The sequence below is a fragment of the Aotus nancymaae genome, unplaced genomic scaffold, assembly GCF_030222135.1.
Source record: "Aotus nancymaae isolate 86718 unplaced genomic scaffold, 86718_ANA_hifiasm-v0.15.2.pri h1tg000089l, whole genome shotgun sequence".
NCBI classification, from domain to species: Eukaryota; Metazoa; Chordata; class Mammalia; order Primates; family Aotidae; genus Aotus; species Aotus nancymaae.
The window spans coordinates 20,600,362-20,621,363 of NW_026988504.1; the positions used below are offsets into that span (position 1 = coordinate 20,600,362).

General features: G+C 54.4%; 1 protein-coding gene across 9 annotated transcripts in view; it reads right to left on the minus strand.

The window, feature by feature from the left end:
- Positions 1-21,002, minus strand: part of MAPT (microtubule associated protein tau) — a 128,802-nt gene that overhangs the window by 24,726 nt on the left and 83,074 nt on the right. For 4 of the 9 annotated variants that reach the window (XM_021673723.2, XM_021673722.2, XM_021673721.2 and 1 more), the window contains 5 exons: positions 17,730-18,794; positions 14,550-14,605; positions 11,628-11,825; positions 10,146-10,272; positions 5,174-5,439 (listed from right to left, as the gene is read on the minus strand). In XM_021673723.2, coding sequence (XP_021529398.2) covers positions 5,174-5,439; positions 10,146-10,272; positions 11,628-11,825; positions 14,550-14,605; positions 17,730-18,794 — 1,712 coding nt within the window. The remainder of the gene's footprint in view (positions 1-5,173; positions 5,440-10,145; positions 10,273-11,627; positions 11,826-14,549; positions 14,606-17,729; positions 18,795-21,002) is intronic. The other 5 variants (XM_021673728.2, XM_021673727.2, XM_021673726.2 and 2 more) reach the window with 2 other exon arrangements.

The window sequence follows — 21,002 nt, forward strand, 5'->3', positions numbered from 1 at the left end:
CCATGCCCAGTTAATTAAAAAAAACATTGTAGAGATGGGGTCTCCCTATGTTGTCCAGGCTGATCTCGAACTCCTGGACTCAAGTGTTCTGCCTTGGCCTCCCCAGTGTTGGGATTAGGTGTGAGCCAGCATACTTGGCCCCAACAAAATGTTTTAAAAGCTGGTCCTTTGTATCTTTGTCTGGACACACCCCCCACTCCCACAGGCCAAACAGGGCAGGGATGAGCTTGGCAAGGGGCATGTGGGCCCCAGGGTCTGGTCTGGCTGGGTCTGAGCTGAATGAGGAGTGAGGTGCTTGGAATCTGCAAGTAGGGACAGAGTCAGGACCGAAAGTGGAAAATGAGTCACTGGATCAGGGTGCACAGGAGGCCGCAGTGGTTGAGGCTGAGGGTAGGGGTCAGCAGTAAGAATCCAGGCCACCGCGTCACAGCCAGGCTGCACTGCAGTCACCGGCATGGGGTAGGGGGCCCACCCTGAGACGGTAACAGGTCCGGGGGAGGCTTGGGCACTGGGATGATGTTTAAAAGAATCCACCCACCCCCCAGGTGACCCCCTTTTGCAGTCAGGATGGAAAACTGCCGCCCACGACTCACCTCGGTTTACAGCTCTTCCTCCTGGCTCCCTGCCCAGCTCTCCCTCCTTCCCTGCAATCTCTCCCTGTACCCAGCCAGCGCTCCAGTGTGGCCGCCTAATTCTCTGCATTTTCCTTTGAAAATAATTCCATCTGGGGCTCCTAAAGCAATAGATGTTCACTGCCACAAATCCCGAAAACGGAGAAAAGCACAAAGGAGAAAACAGACGTTTCACATTTTTTCCCAGTGATTTACACCCATCTGCTGCGGCTTCAGCCTCTGCAGGTTCCCGAACGAGATGCAGCTCCTGCTCTCTTCCGTGTGAGCATCTGTTCCGGCAGGATCAAGTTATTCCTCAGACGCCGCCAGCTTTGTCTCTTTGGTAGCCAAACTTTACTGAGCACTTACTGTATGCTGGGCACTGCATGAGGCCACAGGGACCCAGAGGTCTCAGCAAAACCTCGTGGAGCCTTCAGGCCCGTCCAGGAGGCGGCGGCGTGAGACCCTTCAATGGGTCATGTTAAAGGCCCTGGTGCGCGGACCCCATCTGCCTTTTTCTTTGTCTTTTCTCCTGGAGATTCATCTGTTGGACTTTGTTATGGCTGAGGTTTGTTTCAGACAATTTTTCTAGGCTTTAATGGCTTTTAAGGGAGGCTGGGACTGTGTCCTCTGCCACTTTTCCACACTTTGTCCCCCAAAATATCTCAGGAGAAGTAAAGTCACCTTTTCTCCTTTAACCCTTAAGTAGATCTGGACATGCCGTCTCCGCCCCGCGTGGTGACGTCTTAGCCTGGACCTCGTCTGCCCCTTTCTACACTCGGCATGAGGTCACCTGACTCTCACCCCTCATGGGTGGGGCAGGGGCAGAGCAGCACAGGGTGCGAGGGGCAGGTGTGGCCCTGAAAGGGGCCTTTGATGGAAAGTTGTTGTCTCCGTTTGGCCCATTCCTGCTGCTCTCTTCAGAGCTTTAAGAACTGGGCCAAATGGTGCCCACACCTTCCAAGCCAACCTCAGATGAACTCAGGGCCGACAGGGGAGCCACCTCCCATGCCAAGCTGAGGGTTCTGTCTCTGGCAACCTGAATCATCCACTCACACAGAGGCTGAGTTAAATTAACCCCACATTCAATGAGGGCCGGCTACCTGCCCACCTGTCTTGTAGGGGCTGCAAAAATGCGTGAGACACGGCTCCACCCTCAGTCATGGCCCAGATAGGGAGGAACAGACACATGTTCAGTGTGGTCAGGGTTCTCCGGGGCTTTGAGAAGAGAGAGGGGAATCCAGGAAGACTTCCTGGAGGAGACGGCAACTGAACTTGGGCTTGAGGGAAGGGAAGAGATAAGAAGAAGAGGACACTCCCGGCTGTGGAACACAGGGCAGGGCATGGCAGAACACAGGGCAGGGCATGGCAGAACAGGGCAGGGCATGGCAGAACACAGGGCAGGGCACGGCAGAACACAGGGGGCCCCAGGGATGCCTGGGTGGGGAAGCCCAGACAGGGAGCCGCAGATTCAGGCTGGGAGGAAGGGAGGTTTGGGGGCAGAATCCTGGTGGGTGGCCAAGGTTCAGGAGTAGGAGTCTGACAGGGCAGGGAAGGTTCCAGAGAAGCAGCCATGATCCTAGAACAGGGACAGGGAGGCTGAGAGCAGAAGGGACTGGGCCAGGCAGTGGCACAGGCTGGTGTGGATGCTCTGGGATCCCTGGTGCCACAGGGTCTCTGGAGGGGTGACGTGTCTGCCTCGGGGTACAGTGCCTTGCAGGTGCTGCCTGTCATGTAACTTGAGGTGATCCTTGGTATGCCTGGACTGCAGTCTGGGTACTGGGGCAGGATGGGGTGCATGGGTAGGTGATGGGAGAAAAGGCAGGCAGGGCCGGTGAGGGCCCCTCCGGGGTCTTGGGCAGCACCAAGGCCAGGAACCCTGGAGAATGAAGGTCATGGTGGTCCTGAGATGGGGCTTCTGGAGGCGACTTTAGAGAATGAGGTTGGAGGGTCTGGAGGCGGGGGAGCACACTGTCCTGGGTGGAAGCAGGATGGTTTCCCTCAGCTGTGGTGCAGGACAGTGGCCCGGGGTTGCCTGTGAGTTATTCCCCCAAAGCCTCCAACCTGGCCACGGTGGTGGGTGAGGGTCCAGAGAGCCTCTTCCACTGCAAGCTCCGCACATGCCTGAGCAGGGAGAGGCAGGACCTTTCATTTAACCCAGATGGTTTGCCATCAGGAGGGAGGTCCTGAGATGCTCTCTTCCTTCCCTCCCTCCTGTGTTCCAGGGGCCTCTGCCCTTGTCCCCACGGCCCTGCGGGAACCACCATCTGCCCTTTCCTTGATGGGAGGAGGTGCTCTGGACCACAGCTGAGTCTTCCCCACCTCTGTGCACCGCCTGGCATGCAGGGGCACTCAAAGGAGGCTGGACGCACAGAGGCAGGGTCTACACGTGCGTCCTTTTAACCTGACCATCCATTTCCATCATGGCAGGATGGGGGCACTGCACCCACAAGCTTGTTGGGGGTGAGGGGGGTGGGGAGGGGGCTCCTGCATTGAAGCCTGGGCCAGGGGAGGTGGCGGGAGTGTCTGCCTGTGTGTGGGGCAGCTCTGCAGGCTGGGAGGAGCTGGGGGTCGCCACTCTCCTTTGGCTATAATGAGCCAGTGCACCCGCTGGTCACAGCCACAGTCTCCTTCGTGGTGGAGAACTGGCTGTGCAGAGTTAGTGCTTCCTTTTTCAGAATGAGGGAAAATGGTCCCCATGTGCCATGAAAACAGGGCACACGGGGACAGCCCTGGCGCTGAGGGAGAGGGGGCAGGTGAGGAAGCACCCCCTCAATGGAAGTCCTCTCCCCGGAGGGCCCTTTGCCCCCGAAGCTTTGAAGCTTCACAGAGGGGTCAACTTCAATCAACGCCCTGAGTAGTGGGCCCGGAGTCCCTTCTGGAAGGAGGTGGCATCTTAGCAGAGGGGAGTGCAGGCACATGCCGCAGGGGGAGTTCCCGTGGGCCCAGGACCAACCTGGGTGGTCCCAAGTCCTGCGTCCTGTCAGTGAGACCTGGCGGTGCCCTACCAAAAACCAGCCCCCAGCCTGGGGCAAAAAGACAAAGGATCTGCTGGGTTCTGGGCCCCGAGGATTGGGAAGACCAATGAGGTAGGCTGCAGGCTTTGAGCAAGGTGCCTGGTGTGCTGACGGCCACCCTCCCTCCACATGCCCCAGGCTCAGGCCCCAGTGACCATCAATTCCATGATGTGGAGTGCGCCTGTGTGGCGGAGGCAGCTGTCCCACAGGCCCAGGGTTCTGGAAAGCCCCTTAGCTCCCTGAGGCCGGTGCACAGAAGGCCCAGCATCTGCGGTCTGAGTAAGCTAGTGTCCTCTGCACCCCCAGCCTCCTCTTTGCCCTTCCCCAGCAACCCCAGTACTGGGTGGCAAGAGGGGGTTCCTGGGCTGAACTGTGGTCTCTGAAAATTCATATGTTGAAGCCCTAGCCCCCCGTACCTTAGAATGTGACTCTATTTGGAGATAGGGCCTTTAGGGAGGTGAATAAGTTAAAAGTGAGGTAATCAGAGTGGGCCCTAATCCATGGTGTCCTTGTATGATGAGCACTCGCAGAGCCACCAGGAGAGGGAAGACCATGGCAGAGTGGGCGGAGATGGCCACCCCTGGTCACAGACAGGCCTTGGAAGAAACCCACCTGCCCACAGCTGGTTGGTGAGGAGGCGCACTGCTGTTTTTTCACTGTGGTGCTTTTCTTGCCAACCCGAACACACCCAGACGACGGGCACAGGGATAGGAGTGGGGACAGGGGTCCAGGCCAGGCCCTCGGAAGCTGGAGAGCTCGTGAGCGCCTGCTTGCCCCAGAAGAATCAGCTGATCAAAACAGAACCCTCAACCTCTCTAGGATCCAGAGGAATCTAACCTAAGCAGATGCCCCACGAGTGGAGATGCCCACCTATGGGTGGCAGCGTGTTCTAACCAGGAGCCGGGTGGGGAACCGCTGTGGGTGCCCCGACTATGAGAGCCTCCAGCCATGGAGACACAGCCCTGCCATCTCTGTCGGATTAATACGCGGTGAAGATGCAAGAGAAGAGCCAGATGTCCTCTTGCCTGAGCAGGGCACTCACAGCATGGTAGAGAACCCAATAAAGAACTGATCTTCCTCGAAGACGTCCGGAGGGGACTGCGGTGTTATGTGGGAGTGGGAGCTGAGCACCCCCACACCTCCACGCGCAGCCCCCCGCACCTCCACGCGCAGACCCCGCACCTCCACGCGCAGACCCCCGCACCTCCAGGCGCAGCCCCCACCTCACCTCCAGGCGCAGCCCACCCCCCGCACCTCCAGGCGCAGCCCACCCCCCGCACCTCCAGGCGCAGCCCACCCCCCGCACCTCCAGGCGCAGCCCCCCCGCACCTCCAGGCGCAGCCCACCCCCCGCACCTCCAGGCGCAGCCCACCCCCCGCACCTCCAGGCGCAGCCCACCCCCCGCACCTCCAGGCGCAGCCCCCCCGCACCTCCAGGCGCAGCCCACCCCCCCGCACCTCCAGGCGCAGCACCCCCCCTCCCCGCACCTCCGGGCGCAGCACCACCCCCCCCCCAGCACCTCCACAGGCAGCCAGCCTCTCTTACCTTCCCGCCTCCCGGCTGGTGCTTCAGGTTCTCAGTGGAACCGATCTTGGACTTGACGTTCTTCAGGTCTGGCATGGGCACGGGGGCTGTCTGCAGGCGGCTCTTGGCGGAGGATGGCGACTTGGGTGGAGTACGGACCACCGCCACCTTCTTGGGCTCCCGGGTGGGTGGGGTTGGAAGGGACGGAGTGCGGGAGCGGCTGCCTGGAGTGCCTGGGGAGCCGGGGCTGCTGTAGCCGCTGCGATCCCCTGATTTCGGAGTTTCACCTGGTGAGAAAGAAAGGCAGTGAAGCCAGGACTCAGGTAGGTGGTGGTCAGAAAAAGCCCTGGGGGGCTGCCTGTCCCGCGGGTCCATTCCCAGGCTCACCGTTGGGTTAGGCAGGTGAGGGCCAGGTTGGAAGCGCAGCTACAGCAGCAGGAGGTGGTTGCGGGCCCTGAAGCATCTCCTCCTCCCTGCCTTTTTGCTTAGGGACAAAGGCACCCCTTTCCCAGGAAAACAACGGAAAATCATCAACCACCATCCAACACCCGCTCCCAGAGAGGCAGCCAACTTGGCCCCACGGTCTTTGGGTCAAGAGATGGGCTCCAGCAAGCTGTGTGGTCTCAGGCAAGTCACTTCCACTCTCTGAGCTCAGAGGCCTCAATTTGAAAATGGAAATAATTATAATCCCTGGGGCAAGGGTGGCTCCAGGTGGTGGTAGATACGCTTTGCAAACCTCTAGTGCAATTCTTCAGGACCTTTATCCTAAATAAGGGTGACGCAGTGATCCTAAATAAGGGTGACACAATGATGGGACCCAGCTGTGCCCTCAAACCTGGACGCTTCTGACCCTTCCCCCAGGGTGAATGTTTGCTATTGGGCTAGTTCAGCTCCTGCCAGCTCCCTGGGTCCTGTGTGGGATCCGGGCTCCAGAACAGGATTCCTGCTCCACACCTGCCTGTCCCTAGCTGTCCACACAAGCCACGCCGCTTCACGCTGCTGTGCCCTGTGGTACGGTTCCCCCCTGCCATGCATGGCAGATGTCAGTGCCCCTTTCCAACAACCCAGAAGGCTGCTGGGGAGTCTCCTCTCCATGCAGATGCGGTCCCTCCCTCCTCTGGGCGTCCTTTCCCCCCAAGCTTGCTCTGTCACTGCACATCCCAGGCCCCGTTACGCAACAGCACTACGCTACTCTGTCTCATGGCTCCGTGTTTTCCAAAGTGTGGCCCACAGAACCCTGTGTCAGATCTCTGGAGCTTTCAAGGAGGAAAGTGGGACTTGTAAAATGCAGATTTCTGGGCCCCATGGAGGATGGATAGAGCAGAATTTCTGGGGGTGGGGCTTGCAAAGCTCATTTTTCTCAAGCTTCCCAAAGACTGAAGTCTGAGAACTGCAAGCCTCACACTGTGCTGAGGTGCGCTTAGCTCCCCTGCAGTTTGAGAACTGACTTTCCTGCAGGTCTTGAAGCTTCCTGCAGCAATGCCCCTGCCCCGCCCCAAGCATCCGCTGTAACACACACCTGCTGGCCTGACCTGGAGAAGGGCAGCTCTTTGTTCAAAGCTCCTGTGTAGCCAATGGGCAGCTTGGCCAGTTACAAATAAGCACCAGTTCTTTTTGTTTTTTTTTTTAGACGAAGTTTCGCTCTTGTCGCCCAGGCTGGAGTGCAATGATGCCATCTGGGCTCCCTGCAACCTCTGCCTCCCGGGTTTGAGCGATTCTCCTGCCTCAGCCTCCTGAGTAGCTGGGATTACAGGCGTGCGCCACCACACCTGGCTAATTTTTGTATTTTTAGTAGAGACTTATTTTAGTAGAGACTGTATTTTTGTATTTTCAGTAGACACTACTTTAGTAGAGGTTTTACTGTGTTGGCCAGGCTGGTCTTGAACTCCTGACCTCAGGTGATTCACCTGCCTCGGCCTCCCAAAGTTCTGGGATTATAGGCATGAGCTACCACGCCTGGCCAACACCAGTTCTTAGAATTTGATTTCCATGTTTAAAAAAAAATTTTTTTTATAGAGATGGGGGTCTCACTATGTTGCCCAGGTTGGCCTTGAATTTCTGGCTTCAAGCAATTCTCCCACCTCAGCCTCCCAAAGTGCTAGGATTACAGACGTGAGCCACAGTGCCCTGCTGATTTCCATGTTTTGGATGTTCCTGAAGTAGTCAAGCTCTGTGGCAATAGGACAAACGAAGCCTCTTCTTTTCCACATAAGAAAACAACAGATGGGGCCTCGGCCTCCGAGGCCTCCAGGCTCGGCCTCTCTGCCTCCCTGACTTCAGAGACCCAGGGTGGCCAGTGGGCTTGGTGTGGTAGCTCCGAATCCTTCTCATGCCTCTTACTTGCAAAGTGGTCTCCTAAAGGCTATGTCCTCATCTGAAAAATAGGGAGACAGCTAGGCATGGTGGCTCACGCCTGTAATGCCACTGTCCCTGAAGTCAAGGAGAGCACACAGGATTAGAAAGCCCATCAGACAAACACAGCTGTGCAAATTGCACACGGAAGAGAATTCGGACTGCTCCGTCTTCAGGCTTAATGTGCGAACCCTGCATTTCAGAAGAGGGTCCTCCCGGCTCTGAAACACAAGCCAGTGAACACACACGCAAAGGGAGGCTGCCCCAGCAGAGCAGGCTCCCAATTACCTCTTTCAGAGTGGGGCCCTGCGGGGGGTGCTTTTCTCTGTGCTTGCTTGGTCGCTTAAAGAGAAAAATCCACAAAAGCTTCGTTATCATTAGGCTTAAAAGAGGCCTTAATGAGTCCCTCACGTGGCAGGTACCTACAGCTGGCCCAGCAGCGGCCCTATTCTGAAACAAGGTCGAGGGGGCTGAGGGGAGAGGGTCTCCCTACCTGCAGGCAGCCACCGAAGAGCAGATAAGCCCCAAAGGGAAATGCATGACCTTGTTTCAGGTCGTTACAAAGTGTGAGTCCCCTGTAATCCCAGCACTTTGGGAGGCTGAGGTGGGTGGATCACTTGAGGTCAGGAGTTTGAGACCAGCCTGGCCAACATGGTGAAACCTTATCTTTACTAAAAATAAAAAAGTTAGCTGGGCGTGGTGGCCCATGCCTGTAGTCCCAACTACTCGGGAGGCTGAGGAGGAGAACTGCTTGAACCTGGGAAGCAGAGGTTGCAGTGAGCCAAGATTGTGCCACTGCACTCCAGCCTGGGCGACACAGTAAGACTCCATCTCAAAAAAAACAACAAAAAACAAAGTGTGAGCCAAGTGGCCCAATGTTAAGTGAAAAAAAAAAAACAAAAAAAACCAGCAGGATCCAAATTCTACTTAAAATCCCCTGAAAATTCTGAGAATTATCTCTAGATCGTATGCATAAGAGAAAAACGGGCCAGAAAACACGAGGCGAAAAGACAAAACCAACAAACCTTAGTGAACAGCCGCCTTGCGGGGGCCACCAGACTGCACGTGTGCATGAAACGCCACTGCAGAGACACACAGCAGGCGGCGGGCAGGCTCTGGGCAGCTCCCTCAGGCCAGGAGAAGCAGAGTCGCCAAGATCCAGGCCAGGCTTTGGCCACAGCCCGCAGCAAGAGCCCCAGCTGCCTGTGCACCAGCAAGGAGCCAGTGCAGGTCAGGGGACCCCACATGGTGAAGGGTCTAACCCAGCGCCCGGAACACTTCACCTGGGCAGCAGGAGAGGGAAGCACATTGGGCAGGTTGTCCCTAATCCCAAGAGGACGATTTTTTTTTTTTTTTTTTTTTTTAGACAAGAGTCTTGCTCTTGTCACCCAGGCTGGAGGAGTGCAATGGTGTGATCTTGGCTCACTGCAACCTCCTCCTCCCGGGGGTTCAAGTGATTCTCCTGTCTCACTCTCCTGAGTAGCTGGGATTACAGGTGCCTACCACCACGCCTGGCTAATTTTTTTTGTATTTTCAATAGAGACATAGTTTCGCCATATTGGCCAGGCTGGTCTCGAACTCTTGATCTCAGGTGATCTGCTCACCTCAGCTTCCTAAAGTGCTGGGATTATAGGCATGAGCCATCACACCCGGCTATGACTGTTCTTAATAGCACCCCTGGCTGCAAAATATCTTGATGGTTGCCTTACTGGATATTCCAAACCGACTGAGTTTTACTCACAGGAGCCCAGGGCAATGGGCCCAGCATGCGACTGATCAGCTAAGACCTTCAGGGTTTGCAGTAGACTCCTAATGTCCCCAGCAAGTTAAGCTGCCCAGGGGTTGAGTCCTGACTGACGTCACCCATTGTGACCCATCCAGGCTGCTGCTCTGTCTCCAGAGACATTTATCTCCGGAGTCTCATGTGGGGACTGAAACACGCCATGCGGGGGCTGCCTCTCTGGAACCCTGGACTTGGGACCAGAGCGACTCCAAGAGCTGCTACGTAGTAGTCATGTGACTGCGTTTTCCTGGGGCCTAAAATGAGCTGGTTAGACTCAGTCAAGCAAACTCTGCGAGGCTCCATCTCTTTCATTCCTTCTTTTCCTTTTTTTTCTGTATTTTTATCATTCTGCAGAATGAGCCTCAATTTCTTCATTGATAACAAGTAAGGATTCAAGCTGGGCGCGGTGGCTCACGCCTGTAATCCCAGCACTTTGGGAGGCCGAGGTGGGTGGACACCTGATGTCAGAAGTTCAAGACCAGCCTGGCCAACGTGGTGAAACTCCTTCTCTACTAAAAATAGAAAAAACTAGCTGAGTGTGGTGGTGGGCGCCCGTAATCCCAGCTACTAGGGAGGCTGAAGTAGAGGCAGAGGCTGCAGTGAAGTGAGCTGAGATCACACCACTGTACTCCAGCCTGGGTAACAAGAGTGAAACTCTATCTCAAAAAAAAAAAAAGTAGGGATTCAACATCTGCCCAGAAATCAAAAGGGCTGAGAAGGAAATGAAGACCCCAGTGCTTAGTAAACTGCAAGGGCTGACCAGCTGCCGGGGCTGTTCATTCTCAATGGCCTAAAATGAGGGCTGCACCTATTGAGAGCGTCCGCTTCCTCTAAGATTCATGAGAACACTCTTCTTACCAGAGCTGGGTGGTGTCTTTGGGGCAGGCGGGGTTTTTGCTGGAATCCTGGTGGCGTTGGCCTGGCCCTTCTGGCCTGGAGGGGCCGTTCCCCGGGGTGTGGCGATCTTCGTTTTACCATCAGCCCCCTGTAAGTGAAACATGGTCGAGGGGTTTTTCACCACTGGGAAAAGTTATTGCCACCAAGAGTCAACACCAGCCCCATTCCGCCACCTTGACTCAAAGTGTGGCTAAGACTGGGGTGACCCTTTGCCTCCTAGATGCCACAGATGTCTTCTACAATCACAAGGGCTTGCTGGGCACACAAACCCACATCCCCATCCAAACTCCAAGTCCGCTGAGGACACTTCCTCCCAGAGGAACTGTGAGCATCAGTTATCAGCATGAGTTGTCCCCAGGCCAGCAGAGCTCACAGCAACGATCAGGTCACTCTCCACTCATGTCACTCACTCATAGTGCAGGACATTAGTGCACTATGGATATGGAACATCCATTTTCTAACTCTTATTATGGATTTAACTGATGGTGGTTGGTTGCAGCAAAGGCCCTCGGAGACACTGTTGAACCTGACCAAGCATGCTAAAGAGAGCTAGGCCACGTTCTTTCATTCTCTCCCAAACAACCCTAAGGCCTCAGGAACTCCCTGGGTGTGCTCAGAGAAGGTGAGCACCGAGGAGGTGAATGGCAGCATCGCTGACAAAGTCGCCAGAGAGGGGAACAGGTGCTGGCGTGGCACACTCTACAGACCGACGGCAGTCCCTGAGTTCAGCTACCCAGCAGATGACCCTTAGACATAACACAAACTCAGAAAGGGACCGACATTAACCAAGGATCACAAGCTAGTCCAGTGGGGAGCAAGCTTGTGGGGCAGGTGTTACTGTGCCATGATGCTGGCCTACCCAGATCAGGGCAATCTGGAAGCATCTCTGCTTACTAAAATCAGGAAAGGGCAAAGGAACCCAATGACAGTAGCAATTTTGATTTTGATTTTTGAGACAGTCTTGCTGGGTTCAAGCGACACTTGTGCCTCCGCCTCCCGAGTAGCTGGGATTACAGGTGTGCACCACCACGCCTGGTTAATTTTTGTATTTAATAGAGACAGGGTTTCGCCATGTTGGCCAGGCTGGTCTCAAACTTCTGACTTCAGGTGATCCACCTGCCTCGGCTTCCCAAGGAACTAGGATTACAGGCGTGAGCCACCGCGCCCAGCCTTAGAGTAGTGATTTTGAAACCAAGGTCCCGCTAGGTGTCTTAGGGGCTGCTGCTATGAGGGCCTGTGGGGCGTGAGAGGTATGGCCTTGAGCTCTCTTTTCCCCTCTGTCCACGACTCTAACTATTCCACATGGCGCTTCTATGTCAGAGCTCATTTGAAGAAAAGTCTTTGAGGCTAAAAAAAAAACCAAACCAACCAACCAAACAAAAAAACCCACATTTGCAAACCACAGCAGAGCAGCCTGGTTCTTTTCAAAGGTGGTTTCCTTACCTTGAATTTCATCTCCTTTGCTCCAGAACTGCCAGTTCGGGGAGTGACAGAAGAGACGCATTTAGGAGAGGAAGGTGGCTCTGGGCACACGGCAGGGCTGGAGGGTTGGATCAGAGGGTCTGAGCTACCAGGAGTGGGGTGTTTGGGGCTAAGGCAAGGCCTATTTTTCAAGGTTTTAGCAGAGGAACGTGTGGATGTCTTAAACATAAACATAAATAAAATCAAAATAAAAGTCAGCACATGGAGGAGGGAAACAAACTGAAAAAAGGACAGTAACTAAAAATAAATAAGGCAGGTAATGGTTGAAAGCAGTGATCTCCAGGCTGTTTGCATCATGTATCCTTAGCACCCCTTCTGATTAGTAAGAACAGGAAAGTGATCGTCCTCCCCAATCACAGTTCTACATGACCGACTTACTCAACTCGCATCTGACAGAGCTTTCAGAAGAGGACATGAAAAATGAATGGAAGTTCTAGTATGTTCTTTCTCCAGCCCGTTAGATATTATTGTGCCCCTGAGTTTGGAGACCACTGGTTTAAAGGTGCGTCACATGAATAAGCTGATGGAGATCATCAAGGTACATGAATCTCAGGATGTTACTCAAGAAAATGTCCCCAAGTGTGTCATGGGTCCGAAGCGTCCCACTTTCTACGCAATTCCAGGCAAGGCGCTTTTTTGTCTGCCCATTAACCCGTGGCTTCTTCCACCACACTGACAGCCTCTTACAGCTACAATCAGGAGTATGCCTGCCCCAAGTTGGAAAGATTCTATCTGACATCACTTAGGGTACACCCACCCCCACCACACGTGCTTTCTGATTAAAGTCTCAAATTAAACTAATATTAACACTATCAGGTGAATCCTAATCTGGTCAATATTAACCCTTTTTTTGGTTTGTTTGTTTTAGAGACAGGGTCTCCCTCTGTCGCTCTGGCTGGAGTGCAGTGGTGCCATCATGGCTCACTGCAGCCTCCACCTTCTGGGCTCAAGTGATCCTCCCACCTCTGCCTGGCCAATTAAAAAAAATATTTTTTAAGAGATGGGGTCTCGCTATGTTGCCCCAGCTGGTCTACAACTCTTGGGCTCGGGAGATCCTCCCACTTTAGCCTCCCAAAGTGCTGGGATTACAGGCATGAGCCACTGCGCCAAGCCTCCAGTCTTAACTCCTTTTCTTTTTTTTCAGTTTGTCAGTGTAAACAACAATGCTAACTTTTGAACCCGTTCCACCTGAAGCAGCAGTAGGGGTGGGTGTCTGCATGCCTATCCCTGTGGAGAGGGAGGGGCCCTTGGAGCCGGGATGCAGGAGAGATGGTGACTGACGGCCACAGTTCGTCCTGCCCCGGGGGCATTTTGACGGGTGGGCACGGCCCTGGAGGAGAAGGGGGTGCTGGGAGTGGAAAAGGTCACTGTCTCAGGAAATAAAGTGGGGAGGCTAAGCCTCGAGGTGTTTCTGAGAGTGACTCAGAGCTCAGAGAAGGGTCCTGACCCAGACTTCATTGAGCTTCTTAGGGGTCTTATCACTTTCCAATTCCCCAATGAAGTGGCTGAGGCCCTCTGTGTGGCCAGGCTTGGTGAGGAGGAGAATCCATGAGATGGGGCAGAAATGAGAGAGGAGGGACACAGGTTGGGGCCCCAGGGCTGATGACAAGAAGGCAAAGCTGGGGTGGGGGTACTGATGACCACTCCTTCCCTCACTGCCCACCTGTCCAAGGTCCGTCATAGACCTTTCCCTCCCTAGACTCTGAGCAACTCCAGGACAGGGATGTTGTACCCATGTGTACTGAATGAATGAATGAATGAATGAATGCAAGCATGCATGAGGCTGGTATTCCCTGCCTCCTGGTCCCAGCACTAAATGTGCACCAGGATTGATAAGCAGCTGTCACTATCACTTCAGAGACCCAGGGCAGCTCTCCAAATCCCCACAGGGCCCTTTGCTGCCTCACTAGGCAAGGATGGGGAGCCCCGACTCTGCAGGCACTTCCAGAAGCAGCCCCCAACACACCAACACACCACCGAATGTCCAGAGCTACACGGCAACTGGAGATGCCCTAGGGGCTCCAGTACTGATTAAAATTCAGATGTTTCAGACAGAATTTTTGTTAGAAATTTTAGATACCTTTAAGAAAAATAGGTCTTATCTAGCGTCATGCTGGGAAATTACAGGAGCATTTTCCCAGACACCAAGTCATTGAGGGAGTAAGTGATGGCTGAAGTGCAATGCTGAGGATAGGCAAGGATCTGGGTGCAGTTTATGCAGTGAGCGGATGGCTTCATTCACTGTCCTGGGGATGGTTTTCAAACACACCTTCATTTACTGTCCTGGGGTTGGTTTTCAAACACACCTTCATTCACTGTCCTGGGGTTGGTTTTCAAACACACCTTCATTCACTGTCCTGGGGTTGGTTTTCAAACACACCTTCATTCACTGTCCTGGGGTTGGTTTTCAAACACACCTTCATTCACTGTCCTGGGGTTGGTTTTCAAACACACCTTCATTCACTGTCCTGGGGTTGGTTTTCAAACACACCTTCATTCACTGTCCTGGGGTTGGTTTTCAAACACACCTTCATTCACTGTCCTGGGGCTGGTTTTCAAACACACCTTCATTTACTGTCCTGGGGTTGGTTTTCAAACACACCTTCATTTACTATCAGGGTCTCACTGAAACTATGCTAAGGAAGCTGCAATCAGGAGCATGACTTCATGAACCTGCCAACTGCTCTTCCCTGGGGTAAGCATCAAAACGAATAAATACTGAACTGTTTAAAAGCCTGCACAAAAATACAAAGCACTTTAAATGACAGCTGTACTTTAGTGACAAATGCCCCCCACATTACACATGAGAATGAGCTCGGACATAAAGCACAGCTTCTCTGTAAACGTGACCAGCTGCAGAGCTCCGTGGCGTCATCAGCTTACCTTGGCTTTTTTGTCATCGCCTCCAGTCCCGTCTTTGCTTTTACTGACCATGCGAGCTGATAAAATAGAAAATGAGAATGCTTGTCACACTCCATTTTCACCGTTCACAGAAAGAGCCAGCTGTGGTGAGGTTGGATTTCTCCGGGTAGGTCCACGTTTTGTTTAGTTGGGTCTGGTGGAAGCCCAGGTGAAAGCCCATTCTCTTTTCCCTTGAATCTGCTAGGTCTCACATTGTTAGTTCAACACAGCACACTGGGGTCATCGATTAGAGCAACCTGGCAAGAGGGGGAAGCAGGTTGGCTGAGGGTGGGGCCATGCAGAAGGGACGCAGCACAAACTGTCATGGGAACACGCTGGCACAGAGGCTATCTAAAGAAGGTGCAGGCTCCCTAACCCACAGGCTTCCCAACCTGCAGGCTCCTGCTCTGTTTCTGCCAGGGTCAGCCTCATCCCACCGGGGGCCAGCCCCACTCCATGGATGGGTGTTTTAAAAGCCTCGGGGCCATGGATGTTGGTAGCTCAGTGAGGACCCAGCCTCCTGCAAGATCCAAGGACGAGGGGTGGGTGAGTGGTCTCCATCTGCAGCCTGCCTTGGCCTTGGTTCCCTGCGAAGTGCCTGCTCACCCTCTTGGCCTTGGAGACTGCCTGGAGCCACCCTGGCCTCCCCTGCCCATGCGGCCAGATTGCCAGCAGCCCTGATGCCCACCATCCTGGCCATCTTATGCTGACCACCCCATCCCCATCCCCATTCCTGGTCACCTGCCCCCAGAATAGGAGAGCCTGGCAGGGATGTCTTTATCCCCTAGTTGCTGGTTGGACCCCCAGAGCCCGCCCCTCACTACTGGGGGCTTCGGCCACCAGCCCCAGCTGCTCTCAGATGAGCCAAGCCCAGCCCTGAGCCAAGCCTGGGGGTTTCTTGCCACTCACAGGCCTTCAAAGGGCACGAATCCTCACTGCTTCCCCCAGTTAGCTACAAACCAGTTACCATCATACATTCCCACAGACAACATCGGCTTTCATCACGCTCCTTGGTGAAACCAGCCCACTGACCTGTCTGCCGGCACCGGCACTGACTCACCCTTCTCCTGACAGTCACTGCTGAAAACGGATGAGATTTTCTTCTTTGGTTTCGATATTATGCTCCCCCTGCCCCATGGACAATCGGGTCTCTCAGAGCTTCTCATTGGCTATTGTCACCTGGATTTCTAGAGGACCAGCAATGAGTGTGCCCGGAGGTTTTCCAACTATACCACGTGGCAGAATCACCGCTAACAGACTCCCAGGCTTACCCCACAACTGCGTCTGTAAACCTAAAGTGGCACCCAGGAGCCTGCACTTTAACAGGAGCCCCAGGCGGAGCTGACCCACGTGTTCCTTCCTTTGCCCACGTCAACCAGCACCACCCATGGCACACCAAAATCATCTGCTAGACTGGCATTTCCCAAGCTGCGGAAGCACTAAACAAGTCCTCTTCCAGGAAACGTTAGCAGAGAGAATCAAGTAAGTTGGGGAAACCCACTCTGTGACCTTCTCAGATGGTCACACTGTCCATTAGCACATTAAAGGCTCTGACAAGTCCTGCAGCAGAAAATCCTATTTAACTTAGTCTGTTTTCTTTCCCCCAATCACTGGGCCATGGAACTTTTTTTTTTTTTTAACCCATACATACCTATAAACCTCCAGTAGACCAGTATTCAAGAAAACATCATTTCGGGAAATATTGTAGTAACCTGTCAAGTCAGTCATTTGTCCCCGACTGTTTTGGACTTTAAGATATAGGATTTTTTTCTGTCTTAACTTTACTTTTTGAGATGGAGTCTCACTCTGTCACCTAGGCTGGGTGCAGTGGTGTGATCTTGGCTCACTGTAACCTCTGCCTCCCAGTTCAAGCATCTCTCCCGCTTCAGCCTCCCCAATAGTGGGGACTATAGGTGCGTGCCACCACACCCAGCTAATTATTTGTATTTTTAGTAGAGACAAGGTTTCACCATGTTGGCCAGGCTGCTCTCAAATTCCTAACCTCAAGTGATCCACCTGCCTCAGCCTCCCAAAGTGCTGAGATTACAGGTGTGAGCCACCGTGCCCAGCCTCTGTCTTAACTTTTAAACACAGGCTTCTTTATAGTATTTCAAAGTTTTCTCTAAAAGTAAAATCTAATAAAAATATAACAGATGCTTGCAGCTGTAAACTTCAGTATCATCCATTTCTGGGCTCTGCAAATACCTGAAATGCTAAGGGTCCCAAATGTATGAACAAGCCCACCCTGTGGCTACGAGGCCTCCCGTGGGACACCATCTCTCCTCTCCCTGATACTTGGGAGTCTCACCCCACCAATCCCACCCTGCAGGGAAGCTGTGGTTGCGTTCCCAAGGGCTCAAGATGGGCCCCGCTCAGCCCCTCCGGCAATGGTAGCAGGAGGATCCCCTCGTCCTCTGCTGAGGGAGGCGGAGTGGTGGCATGTGGACCAGGAAGATCTTGTCTCTGCTCCTTGTCTTCCTGCCACAAGGCAGAGTGGGTGGGGGCAGGGTGCTGGGCCAAATGCACAGTGTGAGCTCTGGGCCACCTCTGGAGGCTGTGTGTGTCACCTGCTGTGTGTCCTGAGCATCTCTGCATTAGGAGTCCACACCCTCCTGCACCTCCTGGGAGGTGCTGTGGGATGTGGGATGGGCATGTCTTTCAGAGCCAACCTACCTGGATCCCCAACCTGGCTCTGTCACTTACTACTCAGTGGTCTTCCGCAAGTTACTGTACTTCTCTGAGCCTCCGTTTCCTCATCTGCAAAGTAGGGCTACTTATGCCTATGTGGGAGGGTTGGAGAGTTCTAGACAACGAGAGGGCAGCTGTTATCCTCTTGGTGGAGGGAGGCTGCCAACCTCCTGGGGGCTCATGGGCCGTAGTGGACAAATCAAGTGGCCAGAGTCGAACAAGGTGGGGCGCACGGGGCAGGGGTGCTGGTGACATGCAGAGTGGCGGGCAAGCGTGAGGGGCACGTGCGGCCACAGCCTGGGTGGGAGGAGGCCGGGGGAGTATAGCAGCTGCGCCCAGGTGTTGGCTTAGTGGCATCCTAGGAACGTTGGAAGCAGCAGGAGTCAGGAGGGCCGGAAGCTCAGTGGCAGTGCCCGCAGCCTGGGAGGCCCAGGAGGTCCCCAGGGAAGGAGCGAGGAAGCTCAAGACACAGACCTTTGAGTTGAGGGACACGACTGACGGGCTTCCCCTGCAGAGCAGCGGCAGGCTGCTTTTTAGACGGCTCTGGAAGGTCAGCCTCTTTTGTGTCCTCTCCCAAAGAGGGTCCCCAGGCCTCTGCCCCGTTTCCAGGGGCCCCTGGGAATGCAGCCCTTTCTGAATCCTGCTTCGAGCACGCCTGCTCCTTCTGCATGTTGGCTGTGATTTCCACGTGGAACGTGAACTCGGGGGGCGCGTCCTGCCCTTCGGCCAGCCCTGCACCGGGGCCGTCAGGCTCTGAGTCCGGGGTCTCTGCAGAAACTTTGGAGAGGAAATCGACTGGGAGGGGGATCGCGCCTTCTGCTGGGAAGCCTGGGACACCGGTGGCTTCTCTGGTGAATGTCTGGGGAGGTGGCCCATCTTGGGCTGGGGAGACCTGGGAGGGAGGGGAGTCCTGTGGGGAGGACTCGTCGACGTCACGGTCTTCATCCACCTCCTTCTCGCCCCCCGGCCTCTCTTTGCTCCCGGCCCCCTTCAGCGGCAGCTCCTCCGGGTGCAGGTCTCCCAGAAGCTGGCGCTTCAGCAGCTCAGGGGCATGGCGGCCGCCCTTTGTGTCCTCAGGTCCTGTCCCCAAAGGCTGGTGTGTGGCCTCTCTGGGGCTCTCAGGCAGGAAGGGAGCCCCAGGCATGCCGGACACGAGTTGGTGGCTCAGCCTTGGGGTGCCTGGTTCTCCAAGGAAGCCTTCCTGGACCATCTTACCACTCTCGGGCTCCGTGTGGAGATATGCAGGGGTGGCGGGCTTCGGCAAGGTCGGACCCTCTTCGGCCCAGTTCCCGCCTTTTGGTCCCCACGCCTGGGAGGGCTCCTGAGGGCCTCCAGTTGGAGGAGGCGCTGGGCAAACGGGACGGTGCTGAGGAAGGCTCGCAGTCAGCGGGACGGGAGCTTCCGGCTCTTTCTCCCCCAGGCACGGCCTGGAGACCCCAGGGGCCTCTCCGCAGGGTCCAGGCTGGACATGAGTGCTAAGCTCATTGACCAGGGGCCTTTCAGGTGCCTTCCTCTGCTGGCCCGGAACTCTCAACTCCTCTGGTTTGAAGAGGCAGTGATAGCAAAAGGTTAGCAAGGGCACATGAATTGCTTAAGAGAGGGAGCATCATCCTGGACAAAATGACATTGAAAGGGCAGCCCAGGCCCCCTACCAAAGAGATAGGAGCATAGCTCTGGGCTCATCTCATTGCCTTTGGTGCTGGGAATGACAGCTCTCCTGGTCTAGCTGCCACCAGCTTGCTGGGTGGCACTGGGTGAGCCCCTGCCCTCTCTGGGACTCAGTCTCCTCATCTGTAAAGGGGGGTCTTGGACGTGGTGACCTCCAAGGCCCCTTCTGATGTGGGTGTTATTCCTCTGCCTGTGATGAGCTCCAGTTGGGCATAGAGCATGTCACACATCTGGAGCCAGCCTGGGCTTAATCACTGCAAAAGCAGGAGAGCTACAGAAGCGTCTCCAACTTTCTAGAAAATTTGAGCCTCCCAAAGATTCTAGCCTCTAGACGGTACCTGGCTTGGGTGTAGCGAGACTCCCCTTTCCTCTCCCTACCTTTCACTATTCCCCCCGCCACCTTTTTTTGATATATGGTCTCACTCTGTCACCCAGGCGGCAGTGCAGTGGTGCAATCACAGCTCAGTGCAGCTTTAAACTCCGGGGCTCAAACGATCCTCCCGTCTCAGCCTCTCGAGTAGTTGGACCCACAGATGCACGCCACCATGTCTGGCTAATATTTTATTTTTTATTTCTGTAGAGACGGGGTCTCCTTATGTTGCTCAGGCTGGTCTTGAACTCCTGGGCTCAAGCAATTCTCCTGCCTTGGGGGTTACAGGCATGAGCCACCATACTTGACTTCTGCTCCCTTTTTTGGTAAATGAAACGAGTGAAACCGGTGCCCACAAACTCTACCTCAAACACAGGAAAGATTCGGAAAATCCAAAATGTGTGATCATCAAGAACGAAGTCTTTACCGATCGACCTGCCACAAGACTCCTCGAAAAAGAAGCCTCATTCAGATCTACCCGGGCCACTGACCGCAGACAAGCCCCCTGCACAGGTGAGGTCGGCCCGTTTGGGAGGAAGAACTCTGCACGGCAGGCAGTGAGGGCCCTCAGGACCACCGCCGTGCCCTGGTCACACAGCTTGCTGCACACCAACCCAGCTGATCAAGGGCACACTTCATTTTTTTTCTGGTTCATTCATGTGACATTCATTAATGTGGCTGCGTGTTAAGAACAGGAGGATTACACTCCTTGGTTCTCCTAATAAGCATCCTTGATGTTTTTTTAACTCCCAACTCTTTGAATACCCCACCTTGTCCCAGTACAACAACCACGCAACTCACCAGCTCTGCTTTAAACAAAACCTGCAGCCCTGAAGGATTTGGGGGCTTGGAAAAGAAAGCGATTTGGATGAGGCGAGGGAGGAAGGTGTGGTCATGGACACACAGGTAACACGTGGGCCCAACCCAGTCGGAGGCAGGGTGGTTGCCATGGGCTCCTCCCTGACAGGCCCGGTCCCAGCGCAGCAGCACCTCCAGCCTGACACTGGCCATGCTCACAGCCCCTGCAGTCCCTGTTCCTAGCATCCACCACAGTGCCTGCCACACAGCAGGTGGTTAAATCAATGGATCCTGTGCAGATCAACTGGTGTCACTGCTTCTCACAGGCTCTGTAGGTGTCTTATGGGAGCCTTGGTCAGTCTCTGGGAAGAGCAGCACAGAGGTAACCCTGAGCCTGAGCGTCAGGACTGACCAGAGGCAGGGGCTGCCCCTACGCCACCCCGACAGGCCAGGTCTCCACTGCCTTCTAGAAGATGCTTTCCTCCTAGAGTTTACTAGAGTGCTCTTGACTGGGATGTTACTGTACTCTAATACAATACAATACTTTAAGAAACACCATTAAAAAGAGAGACAAGGACCCCAAACATAAATAGTAAATGTACCTTGAAAAATCATGGATACAGGATTGTACTGTGTGTGTGTGTGTGTGTGTGTGTGTGTATGTATGTGTCAATGAGGAAACTGACATGATCAATTACACCCCTGGAGCAAGAAACCAGGTTAGGAGAATTTTTTTTTTTAAGATGGAGTCTCACTCACTTTGTTGCTCAGGCTGGGTGCAGTGGCATGATCTCAGCTCACTGCAACCTCCACCTCCCAGGTTCAAGCAGTTCTTTTGCCTCAGTAGCAATTCTCTTGCCTCCTACTCCTCCCGAGTAGCTGAGATTACAGATGTGTACCATCGCACCCGG